Below are 27,874 nucleotides of genomic sequence, written 5' to 3' on the forward strand. Positions count from 1 at the left end.
CTTGGAGGGATCTATCTAGTGTCAGACCAATAGCGGTGGTTTTGTTTGTTAACTTCACCATTCACATAAAAGTTTGCCTCATCACTGAACAAAATGTTCTGTGTAAACTGAGGGTCCTGTTCCAATTTTTGTTTTGCCCATTCTGCAAATTCAGTGCGCCGATCTGGGTCATCCTCGTTGAGATGCTGCAGCAGCTGGAGTTTGTAAGGGTGCCATTTGTGAGTAGCTAATATCCGCCGAAGGGATGTTCGACTGATGCCACTCTCCAGTGACATGCGGCGAGTGCTACGCTGTGGGCTCTTGCTGAATGAAGCTAGGACAGCCACTGATGTTTCTTCATTAGTGACAGTTTTCATGCGTCCACATTTTGGCAAATCCAACACTGAACCAGTTTCACGAAACTTGGCAAGCAGTTTGCTAACTGTAGCATGGGAGATGGGTGGTCTCGTAGGGTGTCTTGCATTGAAATCTGCTGCAATGACCCGGGTACTGCGTTCACCAGACATCAACACAATTTCTATCCGCTCCTCACGTGTTAACCTCTGCGACATGTCAATGGCTGTAAACAAAGAGAAGCTTGTAAATAACTCATGAAAGAATAAAGTTACGTTAAAACCAAGCACACCATTGTTTTTCTTGTGAAATTCTCAATAAGTTTGATGTCACATGACCCTCTTCCCATTGAAAAAACTAACGTTGGATCCAAAATGGCCAACTTCAAAATGGCCACCATGGTCACCACCCATCTTGAAAAGTTTTCCCCCTCCCATATACTAATGTGCCACAAACAGGAAGTTAATATCACCAACCATTCCCATTTTATTTAGGTGTATCCATATAAATGGCCCACCCTGTATATTTATCTACACTTAGTTAAGAAATTATAATGCAACCAGTGGTTTACATCTGTAGTCCATGACCGAGACTACTGGGGATGCGATGCTGATGTAACGTTTCACTGTTATGAAAATGATATTCAGCTTAAGACCATGATTATGAATGAGAGCTGGCTTAGGGGTAAAGTATATAATATAAAAATGTGTCCAAGGACACAGCCTTAAGGCACTCCCAAATCAACTGGGTCAATTGATCACTTGTATATACCTATACATATAAAGTTGCCTGTTCATAAGATATGACTTAAACCAATCAAGAGCTAGACCTGATACACCAAATTCTGGAAATACAGTGCCTTGCAAAAGTATTCAGCCCCCTTGAACTTTTCAACCTTTTGCCACATTTCAGACTTTAAACATAAAGATATGAAATTGTAATTTTTTGTGAAGAATCAACAAGTGGGACACAATCGTGAAGTGGAACGAAATTTATTGGATATTTTAAACTTTTTTTAGAAATAAAAAACTGAAAAGTGGGGCGTGCAATATTATTCAGCCCCCTTGCGTTAATACTTTGTAGCGCCACCTTTTGCTGCGATTACAGCTGCAAGTCGCTTGGGGTATGTCTCTATTAGTTTTGCACATCGAGATACTGAAATTTTTGCCCATTCTTCCTTGCAAAACAGCTCGAGCTCAGTGAGGTTGGATGGAGAGCGTTTGTGAACAGCAGTTTTCAGCTCTTTCCACAGATTCTCGATGGGATTCAGGTCTGGACTTTGACTTGGCCATTTTAACACCTGGATAAGTTTATTTGTGAACCATTCCATTGTAGATTTTGCTTTATGTTTTGGATCATTGTCTTGTTGGAAGATAAATCACCGTCCCAGTCTCAGGTCTTTTGCAGACTGCAACAGGTTTTCTTCCAGAATGGTCCTGTATTTGGCTCCATCCATCTTCCCATCAATTTTAACCATCTTCCCTGTCCCTGCTGAAGAAAAGCAGGCCCAAACCATGATGCTGCCACCACCATGTTTGACAGTGGGGATGGTGTGTTCAGGGTGATGAGCTGTGTTGCTTTTATGCCAAACATAACGTTTTGCGTTGTGGCCAAAAAGTTCGATTTTGGTTTCATCTGACCAGAGCACCTTCTTCCACATGCTTGGTGTGTCTCCCAGGTGACTTTTTATAGATATCTTTGAGAAATGGCTTTCTTCTTGCCACTCTTCCATAAAGGCCAGATTTGTGCAGTGTACGACTGATTGTTGTCCTATGGACAGATTCTCCCACCTCAGCTGTAGATCTCTGCAGTTCATTCAGAGTGATCATGGGCCTCTTGGCTGCATCTCTGATCAGTCTTCTCCTTGTTTGAGCTGAAAGTTTAGAGGGACGGCCGGGTCTTGGTAGATTTGCAGTGGTCTGATACTCCCTTCATTTCAATATGATCGCTTGCACAGTGCTCCTTGAGATGTTTAAAGCTTGGGAAATCTTTTTGTATCCAAATTCGGCTTTAAACTTCTCCACAACAGTATCTCGGACCTGCCTGGTGTGTTCCTTGGTCTTCATGATGCTCTCTGTGCTTTAAACAGAACTCTGAGACTATCACAGAGCAGGTGCATTTATACGGAGACTTGATTACACACAGGTGGATTCTATTTATCACCATCAGTCATTTAGGTCAACATTGGATCATTCAGAGATCCTCACTGAACTTCTGGAGTGAGTTTGCTGCACTGAAAGTAAAGGGGCTGAATAATATTGCACGCCCCACTTTTCAGGTTTTTATTTCTAAAAAAAGTTTAAAATATCCAATAAATTTCGTTCCACTTTACAATTGTGTCGCACTTGTTATTGATTCTTCACAAAAAATTACAATTTCATATCTTTATGTTTAAAGCCTGAAATGTGGCAAAAGGTTGAAAAGTTCAAGGGGGCTGAATACTTTTGCAAGGCACTGTAAGTATGTCATGATTCACTGTTTTAAAAACTGCAATCAGTACCAGAAGGATATAGTCTGTTAGAAAACCAGCACCAGTATAAAGTTGGAGATCACCAACAACTCTTAAGAAAAGACTTAGTACTGTGCAGATTACAGAAGCCAGACTGAAAAGGTTCATATAGATTTTCTGTCTATCACAACTTTTTTCCATCATGTTTGCATTTACTGCATTTAGCTGGCACTTTTATCCAAAGCAATATACAATCGGCACTGAACACATTGCAAGCAATTGAGGGCTAAGGGCCTTACTCAAAGGCCTAGCAGTGGCAGCTAGGTGGTGGAGGGGCTTGCACCAGCAATCTTCTGGTTACATTTGCATTACATTAATAAAATAAAGTACCGTATATGTTGCAAAAATTACTTGTTTACTGTTCAAAGTGGGAATACACATGGTAATATGAATGTAATTGTATTTGAATAGACCTAAAGAATAATAAAATTTTACAGTGGCCAAAACTTTTCAAAACCTCAAATATCTGAATGGTCTACCCCAGAGCCGTAGATAGAGAGAGTTGCGACACTCCTTGATCTCGCCGCCACGCGGTCACGTGGTTCATGTAACCCTCCGATAGTTCCAAACAAACCCAGCACTGTCATGTTCTCATATGGGACAGGCAGCAGTAAATGAAATATTAAACAGTAAATAATAAACATTTGTACAATTTCTGGGTATTTTCACCTGCCTTTACATTTACTGCATCTGCTTTAATGTCAATTTGGTATATGAAGTGGAAGATTGATGTTTATAATGACTTAATAGGTCGTTCTTGTTAACACACAGTACATTATATTAGCATACATTACATAATGCGATATCATTAAGTAGTTTAAACAGTTTTTTATGTTTTGTTTTTTACATAAACTAATCTCCCTTCACTTTCCTGAGGATTCATAATAATAATCATTTTGGTTAAACACTAAGCCATGTGGCTGGATTCATAAGGTTTACCTGCACTAAATGAACAGGTTCATAAACACACTACCGCACCTTTAACATTATAGTGCATGTACATGACATAGCATTCATTCATCTATTTCATGAGTAAGTAATAATTTATTTCTACATGTAATACATGAATTAATTCATAATTAATATGCACTAGTTCATTTTGTCTAATGTAAGTGGTGGACAAGGTACACAAACCATGTAGCTGAGTTGAAGTAGAGATATCCAAGGTAAAATATTACTCCAGTAAAAGTAGTAGTAAAAGTAAAAATACCTCCACTAAAGTACTAAACTAAATTTACCTTCAAATGTACTTAAGTATGAAAGTAAAAGTATAATGATTTATTATGGCTCTGATGTTTTATTATCATTTCTGTAACAAGACTCTTGATTAATCAACTTTTAATTAATCAATTTTAGGTGAAAAGACTCGTGTCAATAATTTAGCTTAGCTGACTAAGCTAAATTCAGTTATATCTATTAATTAAGATAAACATGTAACATTTAGTGCTGAGCAAATGCTAAACAATAACAGTATTAAGTATATTAATGACATTAAATTCATTATTTTTTTTAAAACAAAGCAACAAACAGCTAAAAATGCTGGATAAGTAGTGGAAATGAATGAGGCTCTATGGGTTGTTTGGAACTATACAGAGCTCCACAACCCGGAAGCTGCACAGAAAATATGTCCCGCCCCCTTTCCAACGGTTCCCTATGGGAGTGTCGCCACTCTGTTCTCTCTACCGCTCTGGTCTACCCTACAAGCTACAGCAGTCTTAAAACCCATAACAGACTAACTTGATTTGACATCACTTTCAAAGTAAAAGCTGCTTAGTTGTACCACTTTTGACAGTAAAAGTACCACTAAATGTTTTTTTTCTGCTGCAAGTATTACAAAATGTTAAAGAAGTAACTTTTTAAAGCTGTTTACTTGGTTTTGCCAGATACCTCTATGAGCGGATTGATGGTCGCGTAAGGGGAAACCTTCGACAAGCAGCAATTGATCGCTTCAGTAAATCAGACTCTGACCGGTTTGTCTTCTTGTTGTGCACACGAGCGGGAGGATTGGGTATTAATCTGACAGCAGCTGATACTTGTGTCATATTTGACTCTGACTGGAACCCACAAAATGACCTTCAGGTGAGATTCACACGCCTCGTAAAATGTTTAATTGTATTAGGCATCAATACATATGTTTTCTTCATATTTGTTTTCTTCATATTTCCATTTTTTTTTTTAGTATATTAATAAACTGTGGGTACATGCAAATATGGTGTTTGTCATAAGTTTGCAAGAGCTACAAGTGTGACACCAGCATCAGGCTCTTAAGCATTGCGCTAAAACTGTCCACTTTTCACTAGGACAAAATCATTACAATTGTTTTCCTAAATAACTTCAGTTGCCAGGAACAGGAAGTAAATATGGCTGCTTGTGTGTACCCAGCAAGCCATAATCTTTGAAACTATAATACTTATTACTATATCTATATCTATTGTAACTGTAATTTCTTTGAAATTATATTAAGTTGCTGTGTCTAACCAGTCTATTATTTTTACACTGCCTTTATGGCCAAGATATACTGCAATCTGTTATACTTGTAACACTTGTGATGTGTCTATGGAGTTTGCATGTTCTCCCTTATTCTGTTTTCTTGATCAGTTGTTTCCTCCTACAGTCCAAAGACGTAAGTTAGATGAGTTGGAGATACAAAATTGCTCATAACCTTGTTTAACATTGAAGTTAAATTGATTAATCGTGTAAAGGAACTACCTGTTCTATCATTAATGTAACCAAAGTGTAAAACTTGATGTTAAAATCTTAATAAATTAATAAACTGCCCTTGTGAAAAATTATTTGCCCCCCTTAAATCTAGTAACTGGTTGTGCCTCCCTTGGCAGTAACATCTGCAGTCAAACATTTGTGATGAGTCTTACATCACTGTGGGGGAATTTTGGCCTACTCTTTTTTTTTTTTTGCAGAATTGTTTTAAGTTCATGGTATTTAAGCCTGAACTGCCTTTAAGATCTTGTCATATCATCTTAATGGGAGTTAAGTCAGAATAATAGCTAAGAGTAAATGGCATATCAAGTTTACTTTTTTATGAAAGGCAAGGGTAAGGCTGGACATTTTTCCTTCAGTCACTGAAGGCATTTAAAAGTAGGCGTTTAAAAGTAGGGATGTCCCGATCCGATCTCACAGATCGGGATCGGGGCCGATCAAGGCATTTTTAACTGATCGGAAATCGGCTTTACTAATGCCGATCATAACCCGATCTTTTGTTTTACGTCAGCATGTCCACTGTGTGGAAATACTTTAAATTGGAAAGTGAAACGAGTCCAACTGCGGTGTAATGTCTGCAATGCGAGCGTTTCACGAGGTGGTAGGAGCAGAGCTGCGTTCATTACTGTAGAATTTTACTGTTTATATGGTGTGTGAGTCGAGGATCACTCCGGTTTACAAAACAATAACTTTTAATTCGAGTATGAAAACTTCAGGACCATAACATACAGCTTTTACAAGTTTACGTGTTACAAGACTGAACGACATCTCAGTATCAAGCTCTCTGATTGGCTTAGTTATGTAACCGAGCGTCGTAGTGATGCACTTGCTTAATAAAGAAATAAAATACACGGTATATTCACTAATTGTCGGGAGCAAAACACTTTATTAACTTCTTCTGTTCCGAATAGCGGACAGCCAGAGCACGCTATCCCATGCACTATGGAAGCCCCAAAGGGTCAAAACACACTCACTTTTCGTAGACCCGTCCATCAAACCATTGTCACAATACAAGCACTTTAAGAACTGGCTTTCCATCATAACAAAAGAGTGACTTTCCATTTTATTTTGGTATTCAGGTTTTACTGTAATGCTGTTAAGTAACTTATTTGTTTTTTTATATTCAAGTTAAGCTGCTACACCACTTGTGAGTGGAGATTTTTGTTCATTTTTAGCGTATCACTGCATTAAACAGAATTATGTTCTTTGAATATAAAGTTCAAAGTGAAACTGTAATTATCTCACTTCATTTTTACTACAATGCTGCACTAGGTTTGTTTACTTTTATTTTGTAAAAGAACATTAAGCAATAGCTTGGATGCAGGCAATTTTTTTCCTACAGCACTGCAGAGCTATTCAGTTGTTAAACATGTACATTGGATTAATTTGAATAACTGTAATGTACTTGAAGTGTGCACTGTGTAAACAGTGTTATCTAGTTCTTATCTAGACAATATCTAGAAAATACAAGTATCGGTTTGAGAATCGGTATCGGATCGGGATCAAAATTAAAGATCGGGATCAGGATCGGGAACAAAAAACGTGATCGGGACATCCCTATTTAAAAGTAATTCTGTTTACTTGGGTTGTCTTTGTCTAATATTAAAAGTTGTATGATCTGAAACATAAGTGTGACACATTTAAAAGTACATGAAACTGGGAAAGAAACAAATACTTTTTTACAACTGTTTTTTTTGTTGTTTGTTTTTCAGGCCCAAGCTCGTTGTCATCGTATCGGCCAGTCTAAGGCAGTCAAGGTCTACCGTCTTATTACTAGAAACTCCTATGAACGAGAGATGTTGGACAAAGCTAGCCTGAAACTAGGCCTGGATAGGGCTGTGCTACAAAGCATGAGTTGCAATAAGGACAGCAATGTCAATGGGGTAAGATTGGCTGAGTTAAAAGGGACATGTAAAAGTCTTTTTAGTCTTTTTAGTAAATTTATATTGTGTGTATATGTAAATCAAACATTTTTATATATAAACTCATCCCAAACCATCTCAATTGGGTTTAGGTCAGGTGATTGTGGAGGCCAGGTCATCTGACGCAGCACTCCATCACTCTCTTTCTTGGTCAAATAGCCCTTACATAGCCTGGAGGTGTGTGAGACAGTCCTACCTAGTTGGTCCATTTTGTACATGTAAAGTCAGAGACGATCACACGTCTATTGCTGCTGTTTGAGTTGGTCATCTTCTAGACTTTCATCAGTGGTCACAGGATGCTGCCCATGGGGCGCTGTTGGCTGGATATATTTTTGGTTGGTGGACTATTCTCAGTCCAGCGGTGACAGTGAGGTGTTTAAAAACTCCATCAGCATTGCTGTGTCTTATCCACTCATACAACACAACACACACTAACACACAACCACCATGTCATTGTCACTGCAGTGCTGAGAATGATCCAGCACCCAAATAATACCTACTCTGTAGTGGTCCTGTGGGGGTCCTGACCATTGAAGAACAGGGTGAAAGCAGGCTAACAAAGCATGCAGAGAAACAGATGGACTACAGTCAGTAATTGTAGGACTACAAAGTGCATCTATATGAAAAATGGAGCTGATAAAATGGACATTGAGTGTAGAAACAAGGTGGTGGTTTTAATGTTATGGCTGATTGGTGTGTATGTATGTGTATGCATACAGTGTGTATATATATATATATATATATGTATATATATATATATGTATAGTAGACCCTTGACTTACGAATTTAATTGGTTCCAAAGGGCTGTTCTTAAGTCAAAATGTTCGTTAGTTAAACCTATTTTTCTCATAACAAATCATGTAAATAGAATTAATCCGTGCCAGACCTCATAAGCCACCCCCTTACCTAACCTTTCTAATGTCTTAAATGGTCTCTGTTGTTATAAAACAAGTATATTTTCCTTAAATCTTAAATTATAGAATAGACATTCCTGTAATAAACAACAATTCACAGTAGTACTGTACATAAAAAACACATTCAGTACAGTGTGTGCTGTACCATACACCATAATACATTTCCTTTTTTTTATAAAATGTATCTACCAGAAACAACAACTCTCATATTTCTCTATTATTTTCTTCTTTATTTCAGTAGTGTTGTATTTTGTAGTTGTAATTGCACGAAAGAAAGAATACTTTACGAGTTCCTTCTTCTCTCTCACTCACTGTCCCCGCTGTCTGATACACAGTGACAGCTACTGGCAGGAGTAATTATACAACAACAAATGTAATAGATTTGTTTATTTTCTCACCACTGCGCTCTCTCTGCAGCTCTGCAGTGAGTAGCTTCTCATTTGTTAAACAACCATGTCGAAAGACACATCCTGTGGTCGTGGAAAAGATGTTAATCTGTTTCAGAAGGGTCAAATTATTGGCATGCATCAAGCAGAGAAAACATCTAAGGAGATGGTTGAAACTACTAAAATCGGGTTAAGAACTGTCCAACGCATTATTAAAAAGTGGAGGGACAGTGGGGAAACATCATCTTCGAGGAAGGAATGTGGTCGGGAATGATCGTGATCGGCGATCACTTAAACGTTTGGTGAAATCAAATTGTTGAAAAACTACAGTAGAACTCAGGGATATGTTTAATAGTGAAAGTAAGAGCATTTCCACACACACAATGCGAAGGGAACTCAAGGGATTGGGACTAAACAGCTGTGTAGCCTTAAGAAAACCACTTGTCTGTAAGGCTAACCAGCAAAAACGGCTTCAATTTGCTAGGGAGCATAAAGATTGGACTCTGGAGCAATGGAAGAAGGTCATGTTGTCTAATGAGTCCAGATTTACCCTCTTCCAGGGTGAAGTGATGCACCCATCATGCCTAGTCCGTACCGTACAAGCCTGTGGGGGCAGTGCTATGATCTGGGGTTGCTGCAGTTGGTCATGTCTAGGTTCAGCAACGTTATGTGCCCAAAGAATGAGGTCAGCTGACTACCTAAATATACTGGACGACCAGGTTATTCCATCAATGGATTTTTTCTTCCCTGATGGCACTGGCATATTCCAAGATGACAATGCCAGGATTCATCGGGCTCAAATTGTGAAAGAGTGGTTCAGGGAGCATGAGACATCATTTTCACACTTGGATTGGCCACCACAGAGTCCAGACCTGAACCCCATTGAGAATCTTTGGGATGTGCTGGAGAAGACTTTGTGCAGTGGTCCAAATCTCCCATCATCAATACAAGATCTTGGGAAAAAATTAATGCAATTCTGGACAGAAATAAATGTTGTAACATTGCGGAAGCTTGTGGAAATGATTCCACAGCAAATGCGTGCCGTAATCAAAGCTAAAGGCGGTCCAACAAAATATTAGTGTGACCTTTTTTTTGGCCAGGCAGTGTATTATATTATATTATATACATGTGGTATGTGTCAAAGTACATCCACATGGATGGCAGGACCCAAGAATTCCCAGCAGAACATTGCCCAAAGATGCACACTGCCTCCGCCGGCTTGCCTTCTTCCCATAGTGCAACCTGGTGCCATGTGTTCCCCAGCTACAGTAGCTCGTCTGTTGGATCGGCCTTCACTCCCCACACACCGGTTTACCACTATTCCTTCCTTGAACCACTTTTGATAGATACTGACCACTGCAGACTGGAAACACCCCAGAAGAGCTGCAGTTTTGGAGATGCTCTGACCCAGTCGTCTAGCCATCACAATTTGGCTCTTTGTCAAACTCGCTCAAATCCTTACGCTTACCCATTTTTCCTGCTCCTAACACATCAACTCTGAGAATAAAATGTTCACTTGCTGCCTAATATATCCCACCCAGGTGCTGTGATGACGAGATAATCAGTGTTATTCACTTTACTTTATTTATATATATATATATATATATATATATACAGTGTATCACAAAAGTGAATACACCCCTCACATTTCTGCAAATATTTTATTATATCTTTTCATGGGACAACACTATAGAAATAAAACTTGGATATAACTTAGAGTAGTCAGTGTACAACTTGTATAGCAGTGTAGATTTACTGTCTTCTGAAAATAACTCAACACACAGCCATTAATGTCTAAATGGCTGGCAACATAAGTGAGTACACCCCACAGTGAACATGTCCAAATTGTGCCCAAAGTGTCAATATTTTGTGTGACCACCATTATTTTCCAGCACTGCCTTAACCCTCCTGGGCATGGAATTCACCAGAGCTGCACAGGTTGCTACTGGAATCCTCTTCCACTCCTCCATGATGACATCACGGAGCTGGTGGATGTTAGGCACCTTGAACTCCTCCACCTTCCACTTGAGGATGCGCCACAGGTGCTCAATTGGGTTTAGTCCATCACCTTTACCTTCAGCTTCCTCAGCAAGGCAGTTGTCATCTTGGAGGTTGTGTTTGGGGTCGTTATCCTGTTGGAAAACTGCCATGAGGCCCAGTTTTCGAAGGGAGGGGATCATGCTCTGTTTCAGAATGTCACAGTACATGTTGGAATTCATGTTTCCCTCAATGAACCGCAGCTCCCCAGTGCCAGCAACACTCATGCAGCCCAAGACCATGATGCTACCACCACCATGCTTGACTGTAGGCAAGATACAGTTGTCTTGGTACTTCTCACCAGGGCGCCGCCACACATGCTGGACACCATCTGAGCCAAACTAGTTTATCTTGGTCTCGTCAGACCACAGGGCATTCCAGTAATCCATGTTCTTGGACTGCTTGTCTTCAGCAAACTGTTTGCGGGCTTTCTTGTGCATCAGCTTCCTTCTGGGATGACGACCATGCAGACCGAGTTGATGCAGTGTGCGGCGTATGGTCTGAGCACTGACAGGCTGACCTCCCACGTCTTCAACCTCTGCAGCAATGCTGGCAGCACTCATGTGTCTATTTTTTAAAGCCAACCTCTGGTTATGACGCTGAACACGTGGACTCAACTTCCTTGGTCGACCCTGGCGAAGCCTGTTCCGAGTGGAACCTGTCCTGGAAAACCGCTATATGACCTTGGCCACCATGCTGTAGCTCAGTTTCAGGGTGTTAGCAATCTTCTTATAGCCCAGGCCATCTTTGTGGAGAGCAACAATTCTATTTCTCACATCCTCAGAGAGTTTTTTGCCATGAGGTGCCATGTTGAATATCCAGTGGCCAGTATGAGAGAATTGTACCCAAAACACCAAATCTAACAGCCCTGCTCCCCATTTACACCTGGGACCTTGACACATGACACCAGGGAGGGACAACGACACATTTGGGCACAATTTGGACATGTTCACTGTGGGGTGTACTCACTTATGTTGCCAGCTTTTTAGACATTAATGGCTGTGTGTTGAGTTATTTTCAGAAGACAGTAAATCTACACTGCTATACAAGCTGTACACTGACTACTCTAAGTTATATCCAAGTTTCATGTCTATAGTGTTGTCCCATGAAAAGATATAATGAAATATTTGCAGAAATGTGAGGGGTGTACTCACTTTTGTGATACACTGTATATATACGTATATATATATATACGTGTGTATATATATATATACAGTGTATCACAAAAGTGAGTACACCCCTCACATTTCTGCAAATTTGGTGTTTTGGGAACAATTCTCTCATACTGGCCACTGGATATTCAACATGGCACCTCATGGCAAAGAACTCTCTGAGGATGTGAGAAATAGAATTGTTGCTCTCCACAAAGATGGCCTGGGCTATAAGAAGATTGCTAACACCCTGAAACTGAGCTACAGCATGGTGGCCAAGGTCATACAGCGGTTTTCCAGGACAGGTTCCACTCGGAACAGGCTTCGCCAGGGTCGACCAAAGAAGTTGAGTCCACGTGTTCGGCGTCATATCCAGAGGTTGGCTTTAAAAAATAGACACATGAGTGCTGCCAGCATTGCTGCAGAGGTTGAAGACGTGGGAGGTCAGCCTGTCAGTGCTCAGACCATACGCCGCACACTGCATCAACTCGGTCTGCATGGTCGTCATCCCAGAAGGAAGCTGACGCACAAGAAAGCCAGCAAACAGTTTGCTGAAGACAAGCAGTCCAAGAACATGGATTACTGGAATGCCCTGTGGTCTGACGAGACCAAGATAAACTTGTTTGGCTCAGATGGTGTCCAGCATGTGTGGCGGCGCCCTGGTGAGAAGTACCAAGACAACTGTATCTTGCCTACAGTCAAGCATGGTGGTGGTAGCATCATGGTCTTGGGCTGCATGAGTGTTGCTGGCACTGGGGAGCTGCGGTTCATTGAGGGAAACATGAATTCCAACATGTACTGTGACATTCTGAAACAGAGCATGATCCCCTCCCTTCGAAAACTGGGCCTCATGGCAGTTTTCCAACAGGATAACGACCCCAAACACAACCTCCAAGATGACAACTGCCTTGCTGAGGAAGCTGAAGGTAAAGGTGATGGACTAAACCCAATTGAGCACCTGTGGCGCATCCTCAAGTGGAAGGTGGAGGAGTTCAAGGTGTCTAACATCCACCAGCTCCGTGATGTCATCATGGAGGAGTGGAAGAGGATTCTAGTAGCAACCTGTGCAGCTCTGGTGAATTCCATGCCCAGGAGGGTTAAGGCAGTGCTGGATAATAATGGTGGTCACACAAAATATTGACACTTTGGGCACAATTTGGACATGTTCACTGTGGGGTGTACTCACTTATGTTGCCAGCCATTTAGACATTAATGGCTGTGTGTTGAGTTATTTTCAAAAGACAGTAAATCTACACTGCTATACAAGTTGTACACTGACTACTCTAAGTTATATCCAAGTTTTAGTTCTATAGTGTTGTCCCACGAAAAGATATAATAAAATATTTGCAGATATGTGAGGGGTGTACTCACTTTTGTGATACACTGTATATATATATATATATATATATATATATATATATATATATATATATATATATACAGGGGTTGGACAAAATAACTGAAACACCTGTCATTTTAGTGTGGGAGGTTTCATGGCTAAATTGGACCAGTCTGGTGGCCAATCTTCATTAATTGCACATTGCACCAGTAAGAGCAGAGTGTGAAGGTTCAATTAGCAGGGTAAGAGCACAGTTTTGCTCAAAATATTGCAATGCACACAACATTATGGGTGACATACCAGAGTTCAAAAGCGGACAAATTGTTGGTGCACGTCTTGCTGGCGCATCTGTGACCAAGACAGCAAGTCTTTGTGATGTATCAAGAGCCACGGTATCCAGGGTAATGTCAGCATACCACCAAGAAGGACAAACCACATCCAACAGGATTAACTGTGGACGCAAGAGGAAGCTGTCTGAAAGGGATGTTCGGGTGCTAACCCCGGATTGTATCCAAAAAACATAAAACCACGGCTGCCCAAATCACGGCAGAATTAAATGTGCACCTCAACTCTCCTGTTTCCACCAGAACTGTCCGTCGGGAGCTCCACAGGGTCAATATACACGGCCGGGCTGCTATAGCCAAACCTTTGGTCACTCGTGCCAATGCCAAACGTCGGTTTCAATGGTGCAAGGAGCGCAAACCTTGGGCTGTGGACAATGTGAAACGTGTATTGTTCTCTGATGAGTCCACCTTTACTGTTTTCCCCACATCCGGGAGAGTTACGGTGTGGAGAAGCCCCAAAGAAGCGTACCACCCAGACTGTTGCATGCCCAGAGTGAAGCATGGGGGTGGATCAGTGATGGTTTGGGCTGCCATATCATGGCATTCCCTTGGCCCAATACTTGTGCTAGATGGGCGCGTCACTGCCAAGGACTACCGAACCATTCTGGAGGACCATGTGCATCCAATGGCGGTGCCGTGTATCAGGATGACAATGCACCAATACACACAGCAAGACTGGTGAAAGATTGGTTTGATGAACATGAAAGTGAAGTTGAACATCTCCCATGGCCTGCACAGTCACCAGATCTAAATATTATTGAGCCACTTTGGGGTGTTTTGGAGAAGCGAGTCAGGAAACGTTTTCCTCCACCAGCATCACGTAGTGACCTGGCCACTATCCTGTAAGAAGAATGGCTTAAAATCCCTCTGACCACTGTGCAGGACTTGTATATGTCATTTCCAAGACGAATTGACGCTGTATTGGCCACAAAAGGAGGCCCTACACCATACTAATAAATTATTGTGGTCTAAAACCAGGTGTTTCAGTTATTTTGTCCAACCCCTGTATATACATATATATATATATATATATATATATAAAATGGGAATGGTTGGTGATATTAACTTCCTGTTTGTGGCACATTAGTATATGGGAGGGGGAAAACTTTTCAAGATGGGTGGTGACCATGGTGGCCATTTTGAAGTCGGCCATTTTGGATCCAACGTTAGTTTTTAATGGGAAGAGGGTCATGTGACACATCAAACTTATTGAGAATTTCACAAGAAAAACAATGGTGTGCTTGGTTTTAACGTAACTTTATTCTTTCATGAGTTATTTACAAGCTTCTCTTTGTTTACAGCCATTGACATGTCGCAGAGGTTAACACGTGAGGAGCGGATAGAAATTGTGTTGATGTCTGGTGAACGCAGTACCCGGGTCATTGCAGCAGATTTCAATGCAAGACACCCTACGAGACCACCCATCTCCCATGCTACAGTTAGCAAACTGCTTGCCAAGTTTCGTGAAACTGGTTCAGTGTTGGATTTGCCAAAATGTGGACGCATGAAAACTGTCACTAATGAAGAAACATCAGTGGCTGTCCTAGCTTCATTCAGCAAGAGCCCACAGCGTAGCACTCGCCGCATGTCACTGGAGAGTGGCATCAGTCGAACATCCCTTCGGTGGATATTAGCTACTCACAAATGGCACCCTTACAAACTCCAGCTGCTGCAGCATCTCAACGAGGATGACCCAGATCGGCGCACTGAATTTGCAGAATGGGCAAAACAAAAATTGGAACAGGACCCTCAGTTTACACAGAACATTTTGTTCAGTGATGAGGCAAACTTTTATGTGAATGGTAAAGTTAACAAACAAAACCACCGCTATTGGTCACTGGACACTAACCCACATTGGATAGATCCCTCCAAGACTGTTGGAACACAAAAATTGATGGTATGGTGTGGTATATGGGGTACAAAGATAGTGGGGCCATTCTTCATCAATGGAAACCTCAAGGCCACTGGATATTTGAAATTGCTACATGATGATGTGTTTCCCTCTTTATGCACTGAAGCTGGCACGTTCCCTGAGTTTTTCCAGCAAGATGGTGCACCACCACATTATGGGTGTCAGGTCCGAGCATTCCTAGATGAACAGTTTCCTGGAAAGTGGATTGGTCATCGTGGGCCAGTTGAATTGCCCCCAAGGTCTCCCGATCTGACCCCCTTAGACTTTTATCTTTGGGGTCATCTGAAGGCAATTGTCTATGCTGTGAAGATACGAGATGTGCAGCACCTGAAACTACGGATACTGGAAGCCTGTGCTAGCATTTCTTCTGCGGTGTTGCTATCAGTGTGTGAAGAGGGTTGCATTGACAATCCAACACAATGGGCAGCACTTTGAACACATTTTATAAGTGGTCAGAAACTTGTAAATAACTCATGAAAGAATAAATTTACGTTAAAACCAAGCACACCATTGTTTTTCTTGTGAAATTCTCAATAAGTTTGATGTGTCACATGACCCTCTTCCCATTGGAAAAAAACTAAAAATGGATCCAAAATGGCCGACTTCAAAATGGCCGCCATGGTCACCACCCATCTTGAAAAGTTTTCCCCCTCCCATATACTAATGTGCCACAAACAGGAAGTTAATATCACCAACCATTCCCATTTTATTTAGGTGTATCCATATAAATGGCCCACCCTGTATATGTGTGTGTGTATATATATATATATATATATACACTGTGTGTGTGTGTGTATATATATATATATATATATATATATATATATATATATATATATATATACAGTGTATATATATATATACACACACATATACAGGGTGGGCCATTTATATGGATACACCTAAATAAAATGGGAATGGTTGGTGATATTAACTTCCTGTTTGTGGCAGGACTCTTTACTTTACTTATATATATATATATATATATATATATATATATATATATATATATATATATATATATATATATATACAGTGTATCACAAAAGTGAGTACACCCCTCACATTTCTGCAAATATTTTATTATATCTTTTCATAGGACAACACTATAGAAATAAAACTTGGATATAACTTAGAGTAGTCAGTGTACAACTTGTATAGCAGTGTAGATTTACTGTCTTCTGAAAATAACTCAACACACAGCCATTAATGTCTAAATAGCTGGCAACATAAGTGAGTACACCCCACAGTGAACATGTCCAAATTGTGCCCAAAGTGTCAATATTTTGTGTGACCACCATTATTATCCAGCACTGCCTTAACCCTCCTGGGCATGGAATTCACCAGAGCTGCACAGGTTGCTACTAGAATCCTCTTCCACTCCTCCATGATGACATCACGGAGCTGGTGGATGTTAGACACCTTGAACTCCTCCACCTTCCACTTGAGGATGCGCCACAGGTGCTCAATTGGGTTTAGTCCATCACCTTTACCTTCAGCTTCCTCAGCAAGGCAGTTGTCATCTTGGAGGTTGTGTTTGGGGTCGTTATCCTGTTGGAAAACTGCCATGAGGCCCAGTTTTCGAAGGGAGGGGATCATGCTCTGTTTCAGAATGTCACAGTACATGTTGGAATTCATGTTTCCCTCAATGAACTGCAGCTCCCCAGTGCCAGCAACACTCATACAGCCCAAGACCATGATGCTACCACCACCATGCTTGACTGTAGGCAAGATACAGTTGTCTTGGTACTTCTCACCAGGGCGCCGCCACACATGCTGGACACCATCTGAGCCAAACAAGTTTATCTTGGTCTCGTCAGACCACAGGGCATTCCAGTAATCCATGTTCTTGGACTGCTTGTCTTCAGCAAACTGTTTGCGGGCTTTCTTGTGCGTCAGCTTCCTTCTGGGATGACGACCATGCAGACAGAGTTGATGCAGTGTGCGGCGTATGGTCTGAGCACTGACAGGCTGACCTCCCACGTCTTCAACCTCTGCAGCAATGCTGGCAGCACTCATGTGTCTATTTTTTAAAGCCAACCTCTGGATATGACGCCGAACACGTGGACTCAACTTCTTTGGTCGACCCTGGCGAAGCCTGTTCCGAGTGGAACCTGTCCTGGAAAACTGCTGTATGACCTTGGCCACCATGCTGTAGCTCAGTTTCAGGGTGTTAGCAATCTTCTTATAGCCCAGGCCATCTTTGTGGAGAGCAACAATTCTATTTCTCACATCCTCAGAGAGTTCTTTGCCATGAGGTGCCATGTTGAATATCCAGTGGCCAGTATGAGAGAATTGTACCCAAAACACCAAATTTAACAGCCCTGCTCCCCATTTACACCTGGGACCTTGACACATGACACCAGGGAGGGACAATGACACATTTGGGCACAATTTGGACATGTTCACTGTGGGGTGTACTCACTTTTGTTGCCAGCTATTTAGACATTAATGGCTGTGTGTTGAGTTATTTTCAGAAGACAGTAAATCTACACTGCTATACAAGTTGTACACTGACTACTCTAAGTTATATCCAAGTTTCATGTCTATAGTGTTGTCCCATGAAAAGATATAATGAAATATTTGCAGAAATGTGAGGGGTGTACTCACTTTTGTGATACACTGTATATATATATATATATATATATATATATATATATATATATATATATATATATATATATATATATATATATATATATATATATAAAGTAAAGTAAATAACACTGATGGCAGGACCCAGAGCAAGCTAAGCTAAGAATTAAATATAAGGTTGCAACATGATGCTTTATTACATCTAATTACAAAGTTGGAACAATTTTTCAGACCTTTCTAAATATTGTAGTTTAAATGTGATCGAGTTGCTTTTAAACCAGAATATTTTTTCGTTGTTCATTGATGATATTTAGCAAATGCGTTTATAAAAAAGAGTAATAAAAATGATATAAGAAAAATATTTAACCGATATGAATTAGTTGCATTGTCCACTGGCTATTTCTTTATATTTAAGTCAAACTGTTTGGAAACATTCCACAATAAGCAGGTGAATTAAGCAGGTAACAGGTGCTGGTATTTTGATTAACCTTGCTAGCTTAAAGGTACTTCTAAGTTAGAGTGTAAAGTTTGTATTGTGTTTGAGCTTGATTTCAATTAAACATTTATTACGTAGTTATTTAACAGTACACTTTCAGAAAAAGCGAGTTGGACAACATTTGCCATGTTTTGCATTTGTGTGTTCTCCAGGTTCAACAGTTCACCAAAAAGGAAATTGAAGATTTGCTCAGAAAAGGAGCCTATGCTGCTATTATGGATGAGAACGACGAGGGTAGCCGTTTCTGTGAAGAGGACATTGACCAGATCCTTCAGAGGAGAGCTACAACTATCACTATTGAGAGTGAGGGCAAAGGATCTACCTTTTCTAAAGCCAGCTTTGTTGCCTCTGAAAATAGGACTGACATTGCTCTGGATGACCCAGAATTTTGGCAAAAGTGGGCTCAAAAAGCAGACATAGACTTGGACACAATGAACAGAAAGGTAGGTGTTTCATATTTATTTATATATACATATATATATATATATATATATATATATATATATATATATATATATATATATATATATATATATATATATATATATATATATATATATATATATATATATATATATATATATATATATATTAGTCCTAGCACAGTGGTCAGTTCCCTATCTTTATAACTAACTTCATAGAAAATGGACGTTTTAAGAGTGAGTTAACAACACGTACTCGGACTACCACACGCCAGAGTTGGGAGTTCCACAAGGGAACATGCTCTTTGTCATCTTTTACAACCTCAAAATAAATTGTGTAACCACAGTGACCCCACCAGGCACCTTCTTCAGCCTTTATGTGGACAATCTCTGCATTTGATATAGAGGATTCAGAACTTAGCATGAACAAAATCCACCTTTAGATGGCTTACTCTAAAATTGCTTTAGATTTTTCAAAAGCAAAACAAGCACTTCTTCCATAAAATAACTCTTCACCCCGAACCAGAACTTTCATTAGACAGATCCCCCATTAAAATGACAGAGACATCTTAACTTCTGGGTCTAACGTTAGACAATGAAATGTCATTAATTCCAAACATCAAAGCACTGATGTGTGGAATCAGTGTCTTCAGTTAGGTAATTAAAAATACTAGCTAGCACCAGGAGGGGTGCAGAATTCCTCCCCCTCATCCGCATCCACAGAATGATTATTTAAATTGGTCAAAGCTGGACTACTGCTGTATCGTCTTTGGGGCAACCAGGAAGTCTTATCTAAGTTGTGTAGACACCATACACCACCAGGACATCAGACTGGCTCTAGGGGCCTTCTAAACTTCCCTTGTACGGAGTTTATATGTGGGAAGCCCAAGAACCCTCATTGATATACAGATGTTTTAAACTTGCACTCCAAAATTCCGTCAAGCTTGGAAGCAACTCGCAGAACCCAGTGTATGGCAGATCCTTTAACCTTATGAACTCTTCTCTGTATAATGCCAAACCAAAAAGCATACAACTTTTGGGATACATATCAAGCATCACCTTAGTGCACTAAACCTAGACCTAAGCACATTCTCCCAACCTCGTGATAATACCCCTGACTTGGAAACTAGTAAAGCCCAAAATGATCTTTTACATTGCCAAATACCAAAAGTCAGAGAGAATTTTCCATCCAACCTCAGTGCTATTCACAGTTAGCCGATAGGCCGCGAACCAAGTAGCAGCAGCGATAGTAACCAGCCGACATACGAGCAAAACAACCCTACCTCTGTTAAGCTCAGTCTACACAGCAGAGGCCCAAGCCCTGCTAATGCCACTGAGTTACATTGACAATGAAAGCCTTTCCATGGCATTGATATGTACTGATTTCAGGTGTTGCTTACATGCAGTGGAAACTTTGTCACCCCACTATCTGACCATAAACAAGAGTTTTGAGAAAAAAATACAATAACTTACCAGTATAAATTACGACAAAAGGCTTTGCTGGATTCCGGGACACTGCGGCATTGCTGGCAATTAAAAGGCAGACTGATTAGCAAGAAGCACAGCAGGAGAACAAACAGACTGTCAACTTCCCCCATCGGATGCCAAACCACTTGTATCTTTCTACATTTAAAAAAAATTGTGGCAAATTGATTGGAACTCACAAAGCAAAAATAAACGTCATGAATTATGTCCTGACATACCAGAAAAACATATTGTTCAGGTGATCTGTACCAGATGACATACTGGACGTTTAACACGCTCATATCTTGTAAGCAGGGATGCTCCTCCACTCTCTGATACCTGCTGAATACCTGTTTTTATCACACATATAATAAATGAATGTCCTGAATACTAGGAGGAACGACAATCCATAGCAATACCTACGACTATGAGAAAAATCTTTAATCAAGCCAAAATGAAAATAGCCCTCAAGTTCCTAAAAAAAAAAAAAGGTCTAAAAAGCGCATCTAAAGAACACCATATAAGAACAACACTTGACAAGGACTATAGACTGAAAGATGAGAATTACCCACCCTTCCTACCATGAATATGAACCAGTGTTAATTTTGACAGCAAATTTTGATTTAGTTTTAGTCATAGTCTTTCGACTAAAATGTAATTTAGTTTGTCATAATTTAGTCATCTGAATTGTTTTACTTTTAGTCTAGTTTTAGTCGACTAATTATCATAAGAATTAGGGATGCACCGATCCAACTTTTTCAGTTCCGATACCGATCCGATACATATATTCTGCATATCGACCGATACCCGATACCGATACCATTGTTGAATTAATAAACTGTATACTTTATTTTGTGGGAAAGACTTAAGGCATCAGGATCGACTTAAACATTACTAAGTTTGCAAAACAAAATATAATCAACACAGATATAAATGTACTGAACTGCTATTTATTTGTCAATAAAATAATAAACAATATCCTCACTACTGAGGCATCTTAATATTTCAGTGTTATTTTCACTCAACGAGTGAGCATCCGACGTTGCCATGGTGACTAAATCAATCCCAGCATTCATTGTAGGTCGGGTGCGCTTCCCACAATAAACATGGCTGAGGGGCGGAGAAACGAATGGAGTTATTATCAAACGTAAATAAAATATTACTGATTTTTAACTTGTATAAACTTGTACCGAGTGTTTTTATTTGCAAGTTCGAGCTTGTCAGGAAATGTAACGGTTATCGGTACATGAAGGGAAATGTTATATTGACGTTAGCGTTAGCGCTGTGCTACCTCAGTTCATTGGTTTTAATGGCAAGATGCTAAATGCTAAACCCGATGGAATCGCTATGTAACGCGTTCGAATAACCTGACTTATGAGTTGATGACTTATTAGAATCCTCTGTACTGAGGCAGCCGCTTATGTAGACAGTAAGACAGCAAGGCAGCTCCTTAGGTTTTCTAACACACCCAGAATGTAGCTGCTGACAGTGAGAAAACAGTAGTAGCTTAAATAACTTTTTCAAACAAACTTATCTGTAAATATTTAGTGCAAACAGTAATACAAAATAAAATATAGCAGCTAAACCTGAGTAATAAACATGTTGCCATCGAACTTGTTGGCATAGCAAGCGTGAAATACCTCCATGCAGCTGACTCTTTGGCTCGCTACATGTTGCTGCTTTTGTTTGTGTTATACGCCATACGTCAGCAGCGCGTCCTGTATGTGCTTAGCATGCGTCGCAAACGAACTAAAGTGAAAATATCGGACCCATGGATCGGCGTGATTACCCGATATCCGATCCATCTCATTTTGGTAATATCGGGACCGATATCCGATCTTAATATCGGATCGGTGCATCCCTAATAAGAATCTACAGTCAATTCAGTCGACTAAAATACATATTTGTTTGTTTGTTTGTTTATTAGGATTTTAATGTCATGTTTTTACACATTGGTTACATTCATGACAGGAACGGTAGTTACTCATTACACAAGTTTATTCGATTCTCAAGGTAATATCGAACACAGTCATGGACAAATCTAGTATCTTCAATTCACCTCACTTGCACGTCTTTGGACTGTGGGAGGAAACCGGAGCTCCCGGAGGAAACTCACGCTGACACGGGGAGAACATGCAAACTCCACACAGAAAGGACCCGGACCGCCCCACCTGGGGTTCGAACCCAGGACATTCTTGCTGTGAGGTGACAGTGCTACTCACTTAGCCACCGTGCCGCCCTAAAATACATATAAAGGGTGTAAAATGTAAATGCTTTTTCATCAGTTCCCTTAAATTATTTAAGTCATTATATACACTTACACAAAATGAAACATTTTTAACCAGTTAAGGAATATTATTAATGTTTGAATGTGCAATACACACAAAACCAGATTTAACTTATTTCAAACATCTTTATTTACCTGACCCTGCTTATTGAGCATAACAATAACAAAATATTAATGACCAGTAGGCCTGCTCTGCCTGAAACATATATGCATTGTTCATAACAAATTGCATATTACATTCTTTATAAAACTGGGTACCGTAAAAGCAGCTGTGACATTATGTTGCCATTATACTGCCAGCAGTGCCAGATGTTTCAGATTTGTTGTGTTTTTACCCGAGATCGTCGCCCCACATGGTTTACACATCGTCTCGTTTTTCACGACGTCAAATGAGAAATGTGTCCATATATCGGCTCTCCTCTTTCTCCCTGTTGACATTGTGGAGTTAACCTAGTTCCATGAGTAAAGAAAGTTCACAGGCTAGTCTGCTCTTCCCGGATTTAGATCAAACATGTGCGAGTGTGCTCTTACTGCGGTACTGCAAAAGATTAGTACTGATTGGATGGCTAATCGGCTTGTCCCGCCCCTCCTCATACGCTAAAGTAGTTATGATTGGATCTCTTCCTAACTTGTCCCTACCTTCCACAAAACTAAATCAGTTCTGATTGGATGTCGTCCCTGCCAAACATTTTTGTCTTGTTTTTATTCGTTGACGAAAGTGTCAATTCATTTCGTCATAGTTTTTATCCTTTTATGTAGTTTTTATTTAGTTATCGTCTCGTTTTCGTCATGAAAAAAAGGTTCGTTGACAAAAACTATGACGAAAATCATTCGTCAATGAAATTAACACTGATATGAACCAACTTTTTTTCAAGCAAACCCACATTTTGTTTTTAATTTTATCGCGATCCAGGCAACACTATTATTATTTTCAAACTCCACTGTAAAATGCAACCACTGCTTCTTATGCTATTTGTATTTTATTAATTCAACCTGCTTTCTTTACAGAATACCCTTGTGATTGATACTCCAAGAGTGAGGAAACAGACACGACAGTACTCTTCACTGCATGGGGAGAGTGGTGAACTTTCAGAACTAGACAGCGATGAGGAGTTTTCAACAAATAATTCAAGGCAGGCTCGAGCCTCTCGCCGCTCTGAGCGGCATTCTGGAGTAGGTTATGGCCGAACTGATTGTTTCAGAGTGGAGAAACATCTGCTGATTTATGGGTACTTAACTTTTTTTTTATTATTATTTATTTAAAAAAAAGAATTTTTTTTTTGCTTACCTAAAGGTGATTAAAGGGTTATAAATGTCACTGAGCAATTTACTGCGATTCCTTGTAATGCTGATGTTTGTTTTTGGCAAACATATGGCTATATAATTTTATACACCTATTAGCAGGGCCCAACTACATTTAGGAGAATATGTGCTTAATTTCACGGACCTCGTTTTTTAAAAATCACAGATTTCACTGATTTTTAAAGAAAAGTGCCACATTTTACGGCAGTCATTAAATAACACACATAAATTAAATGATACAATCAGTGGAAGCTACAATACACTACACAGCCTACTTTAATAGCTCCCTCTTAAACACACCCCCTGCGTCAACAGAATTGGATAGGAGTTTTCTAAACTCAAGTTACCCGAGTAGTGTTTTTAGCTGCTTTAGACTTCGACATCTTGGACATTTTGTCCAACTTATTGCTAATGTTACCGAGCATCTTTAGAGTTTGCTGAGGTTATAAAGAAAGAAATAAACTGTATATAGACAAACTATCGGGAGCATAATACTTAAGTGGTTTGTACTTTTGAGGCACAGCACGAGATGATAGCACACTTTCATTTGACTATGGAATCCCCAAAGGGACAAACTGCTCATTTCACCATCTGTGGCGTGATTTTCACAGCCCCGAATTAGGAAGGGCCTTACTTGTTAGCAATGTGTGTGGTTGGCATGTGAACTTAGTCATTCAGAAAACTGTCCACATACATAACAATCCTTAGACTTTACACAGAATGATGCAAAAAATAAAATGGATTTACTGAGCAGCAGTTCTAAAGGATAAAATTTCCTGTTGAGAGAGTTCAAAGGCAGGCTGACAGAAAGATTATGGTTACCTAGCTTGCCTGCCTGTCTTGCTAAAATAACCATGGACCTCCCAGAAAAAACATGTTGCCTTGTTGGCAGCATATGTCTCTCTATAAAATCTTAAAAAGGCCTTGGTGTCTCTGGTACTTTTTCACATAAGCAAGTCACCTATGCGTTGGGCAGTGATACATGCCCATACCATGATAGATGTTGGTTTTTGCACATTTTTCTCAGAAAACGATGGCTGAACCGTGGACTTTGAATAACAGCACACATTTTCACTGTTTTTATTCCATCCCAAAGAACTTGCCTGCTCTTCTGCTACAACTGTTTTTCAAAGTACCACATTTTATGTTACAATCAGCAATTATTGTGTATAAAACATGAAAAAATGTGGATGAGAAAATGTAAATTTTTTCCCATGTAGAGAACAATAACTTTTTTTCACTCATTAAGTCACCAAAACATGAAATTGGTGTATGTCTAAACTTTGGCATAGGACTTGAATATTTTCTGCCTAAAATTGATGTATGGCTTTCTTTTGCGTATTAGAATTCAATAAATTCAATTCAAAAAAACTGACAACTGTTTTTCAAAGTACCACATTTTATGTTAAAATCAGCAATCATTGTGTATAAAACATGAAGATATGCAAATGATACAAACAGCAATGATGATAGTTCAACCTTTACATTATTTTACTAGTTTTATTTATTGCCTCTTATTTTCATCTACAGTTGGGGCCGCTGGCGGGACATCCTCTCTCATGCTCGGTGTAAACGTCGTCTTGGCGAAAAGGACGTTGAGACAATCTGTAGGGTCATCCTGGTGTTTTGTCTACTACATTATCGTGGAGATGAGAATATTAAAAGCTTTATATGGGAGCTTATCACGCCTCCTGAATTTGTTCAAGAACCACACACACTCCTTAATCACTCTGGTATGTTTCTGTAGTATTATTTATATTTATATATATATATACTGTGTATATATATACTGTATATATGTGCACTTTTTTCATCCACAGTGGCTGCTTTCTAGTCACAAAGTAAAGTCTACACTGTACACTAAACAATTATAGCACTGACTCCTTATTCTCTCAACTTTTTTCTTTTCTCCTTTTTTACTTTACTTAAGCATTTCTTATGATGGTATATAGTTCAGTGTAGTTCAGTATAGTTCAGTGTCTACATGCAAAGTGTAATGTATGAAAAGGTAATTATGCTAATAATTACCTTCTAAATTTAATAACTGATTATGCCACCTTTAGACAGACCATGTGTGCTCCAGACTGCCCAAACCCCCAGCCACGCATCCCTGTTAAATAAAACAGAATTAGGAGATAGAAATATTGAATATGTAAGTTAAAATATGGGAACTAAAATAAATGAAAAATTGAAACTAAAATAAAACTAAATTAAAATTACCAATTCATGAATCTAATAAGCAATTGAAATAAGAATTATATGCACAATTATAAATAAACAAATAAATAAAATTAAATAAAATTAATCGAGTAAAACAGTTACTGGCAAAGGTGGTTAGAAATGTAAAGTTTAAAATAATTGACAGACACTAAAGCTCAGCGTGTGATGCACTGTGACTAAAAGCAGATTTTTCTAGTTTAGTAAAAACTCTTGATACATGCCAGTTGATTCAACCACTGGAGTGAGTCTGATATTTACCATTATTTTTAGTCACCATTAAAGTAATATACGCTGACATGTGGTCGGAGTGTTTTATAATAAAATAAATCAGTGTGCTACTAGTGAAGGCCAGCAAAACCTTTCAAAAAAACGAATATAATGTGGTTGCATAAGTGTACACACCCTCTAATAATGGGTTTGTGGCTATGCTCAGAATTAACCAATCACAATCAATCTCATGTTAAATAGTCAGTACTCACCTGCCATCAATGAAAGTGACTAACCCCATATAAAGTTTAGCTATTCTGGTGGGATTTTCTTGACTTTTACTTAATCTGACAGCAAAAGCCATGGTCTGCAAAGATCTTACAAAGTATCAAGGGGACCTAACTGTTGATTAGTATCATTCAGGTGCAGGGGATAAAAAGTTTTTAAGCCATTGAATATACCACAGAACACAGTAAAAGTGGTCAACATCAAGTGGTGCCAAAACAACACTTCATCACCAAAAGAACACCATATCCACAGTGAATCATGAACTTTTTTTAAATATCAGTCGATTTTTGGCACCAAACCTTCAAGGATCTGCTAAAATGCTGCTAATTATGAGAAATTTTGCCTGTCTGGGTAATAATGAGGAATTGTAGCTTTCAGCACAAAAACAAGCCAAAGAATACCTCTGCATCAATGAAAGAGTGACTTCACTAGAAGATCAAAGTTTTGGAGTGGCTCAGCCAGAGCCCAAAGTCAAGATGTGCCATGCTAATAAATCTCAAAAAGACTGAATGCTGGCATAAAATCCAAATGTATCTCAACAAAGTATTAGTTTAAGGCTGCAGTGAAACTTTTCTGTCAGAAAGCAAACTCAGACACAAGATTCTTTTTAGCTGGATTTTTAATGAAAGCACAATTGTGGATTCTTACATACAGCATAGAAGCATACCGCAGTAAGAACCAATAAGTAATTTTACATAGGTCTTATATATCTCTATCACCGGACACACAGAGAATCAGGAGGATGCCATGAAACATACATATGTGTCACTCAAAAATAAGAAAATACATCTGGTGCCATAGAGTCTGCAGTGCTCTAAATAATTCTGGTCTTGTGATATAATAGCCTGTTTTTCTTAGATTTACTTTGTTTTTACATCCTTGTTATGTTTGTTTGCACGTTCTGATTGTTCTGTTCTTTTCGCGACCTAGGCCGTAGCACTCTTAAAAAAACATTTTACACTTAATGATTACTAAATATGTGAAAATACATTATATGATTATAAAAAGTCCCTTATTCATTAATTTCT

The 27,874-nt window shown here is 39.3% G+C and overlaps 1 protein-coding gene across 3 annotated transcripts in view; it reads left to right on the plus strand.

Moving 5' to 3' along the window:
• Nucleotides 1-27,874, plus strand: part of chd8 (chromodomain helicase DNA binding protein 8) — a 109,338-nt gene that overhangs the window by 47,054 nt on the left and 34,410 nt on the right. For all 3 annotated transcript variants that reach the window (XM_062993934.1, XM_062993933.1, XM_062993935.1), the window contains 5 exons: nucleotides 4,726-4,921; nucleotides 7,273-7,443; nucleotides 18,809-19,099; nucleotides 23,838-24,058; nucleotides 25,662-25,864. In XM_062993934.1, coding sequence (XP_062850004.1) covers nucleotides 4,726-4,921; nucleotides 7,273-7,443; nucleotides 18,809-19,099; nucleotides 23,838-24,058; nucleotides 25,662-25,864 — 1,082 coding nt within the window. The remainder of the gene's footprint in view (nucleotides 1-4,725; nucleotides 4,922-7,272; nucleotides 7,444-18,808; nucleotides 19,100-23,837; nucleotides 24,059-25,661; nucleotides 25,865-27,874) is intronic.

The sequence above is a fragment of the Trichomycterus rosablanca genome, chromosome 4 (genome assembly GCF_030014385.1).
Source record: "Trichomycterus rosablanca isolate fTriRos1 chromosome 4, fTriRos1.hap1, whole genome shotgun sequence".
In the NCBI taxonomy this organism is placed as follows: Eukaryota; Metazoa; Chordata; class Actinopteri; order Siluriformes; family Trichomycteridae; genus Trichomycterus; species Trichomycterus rosablanca.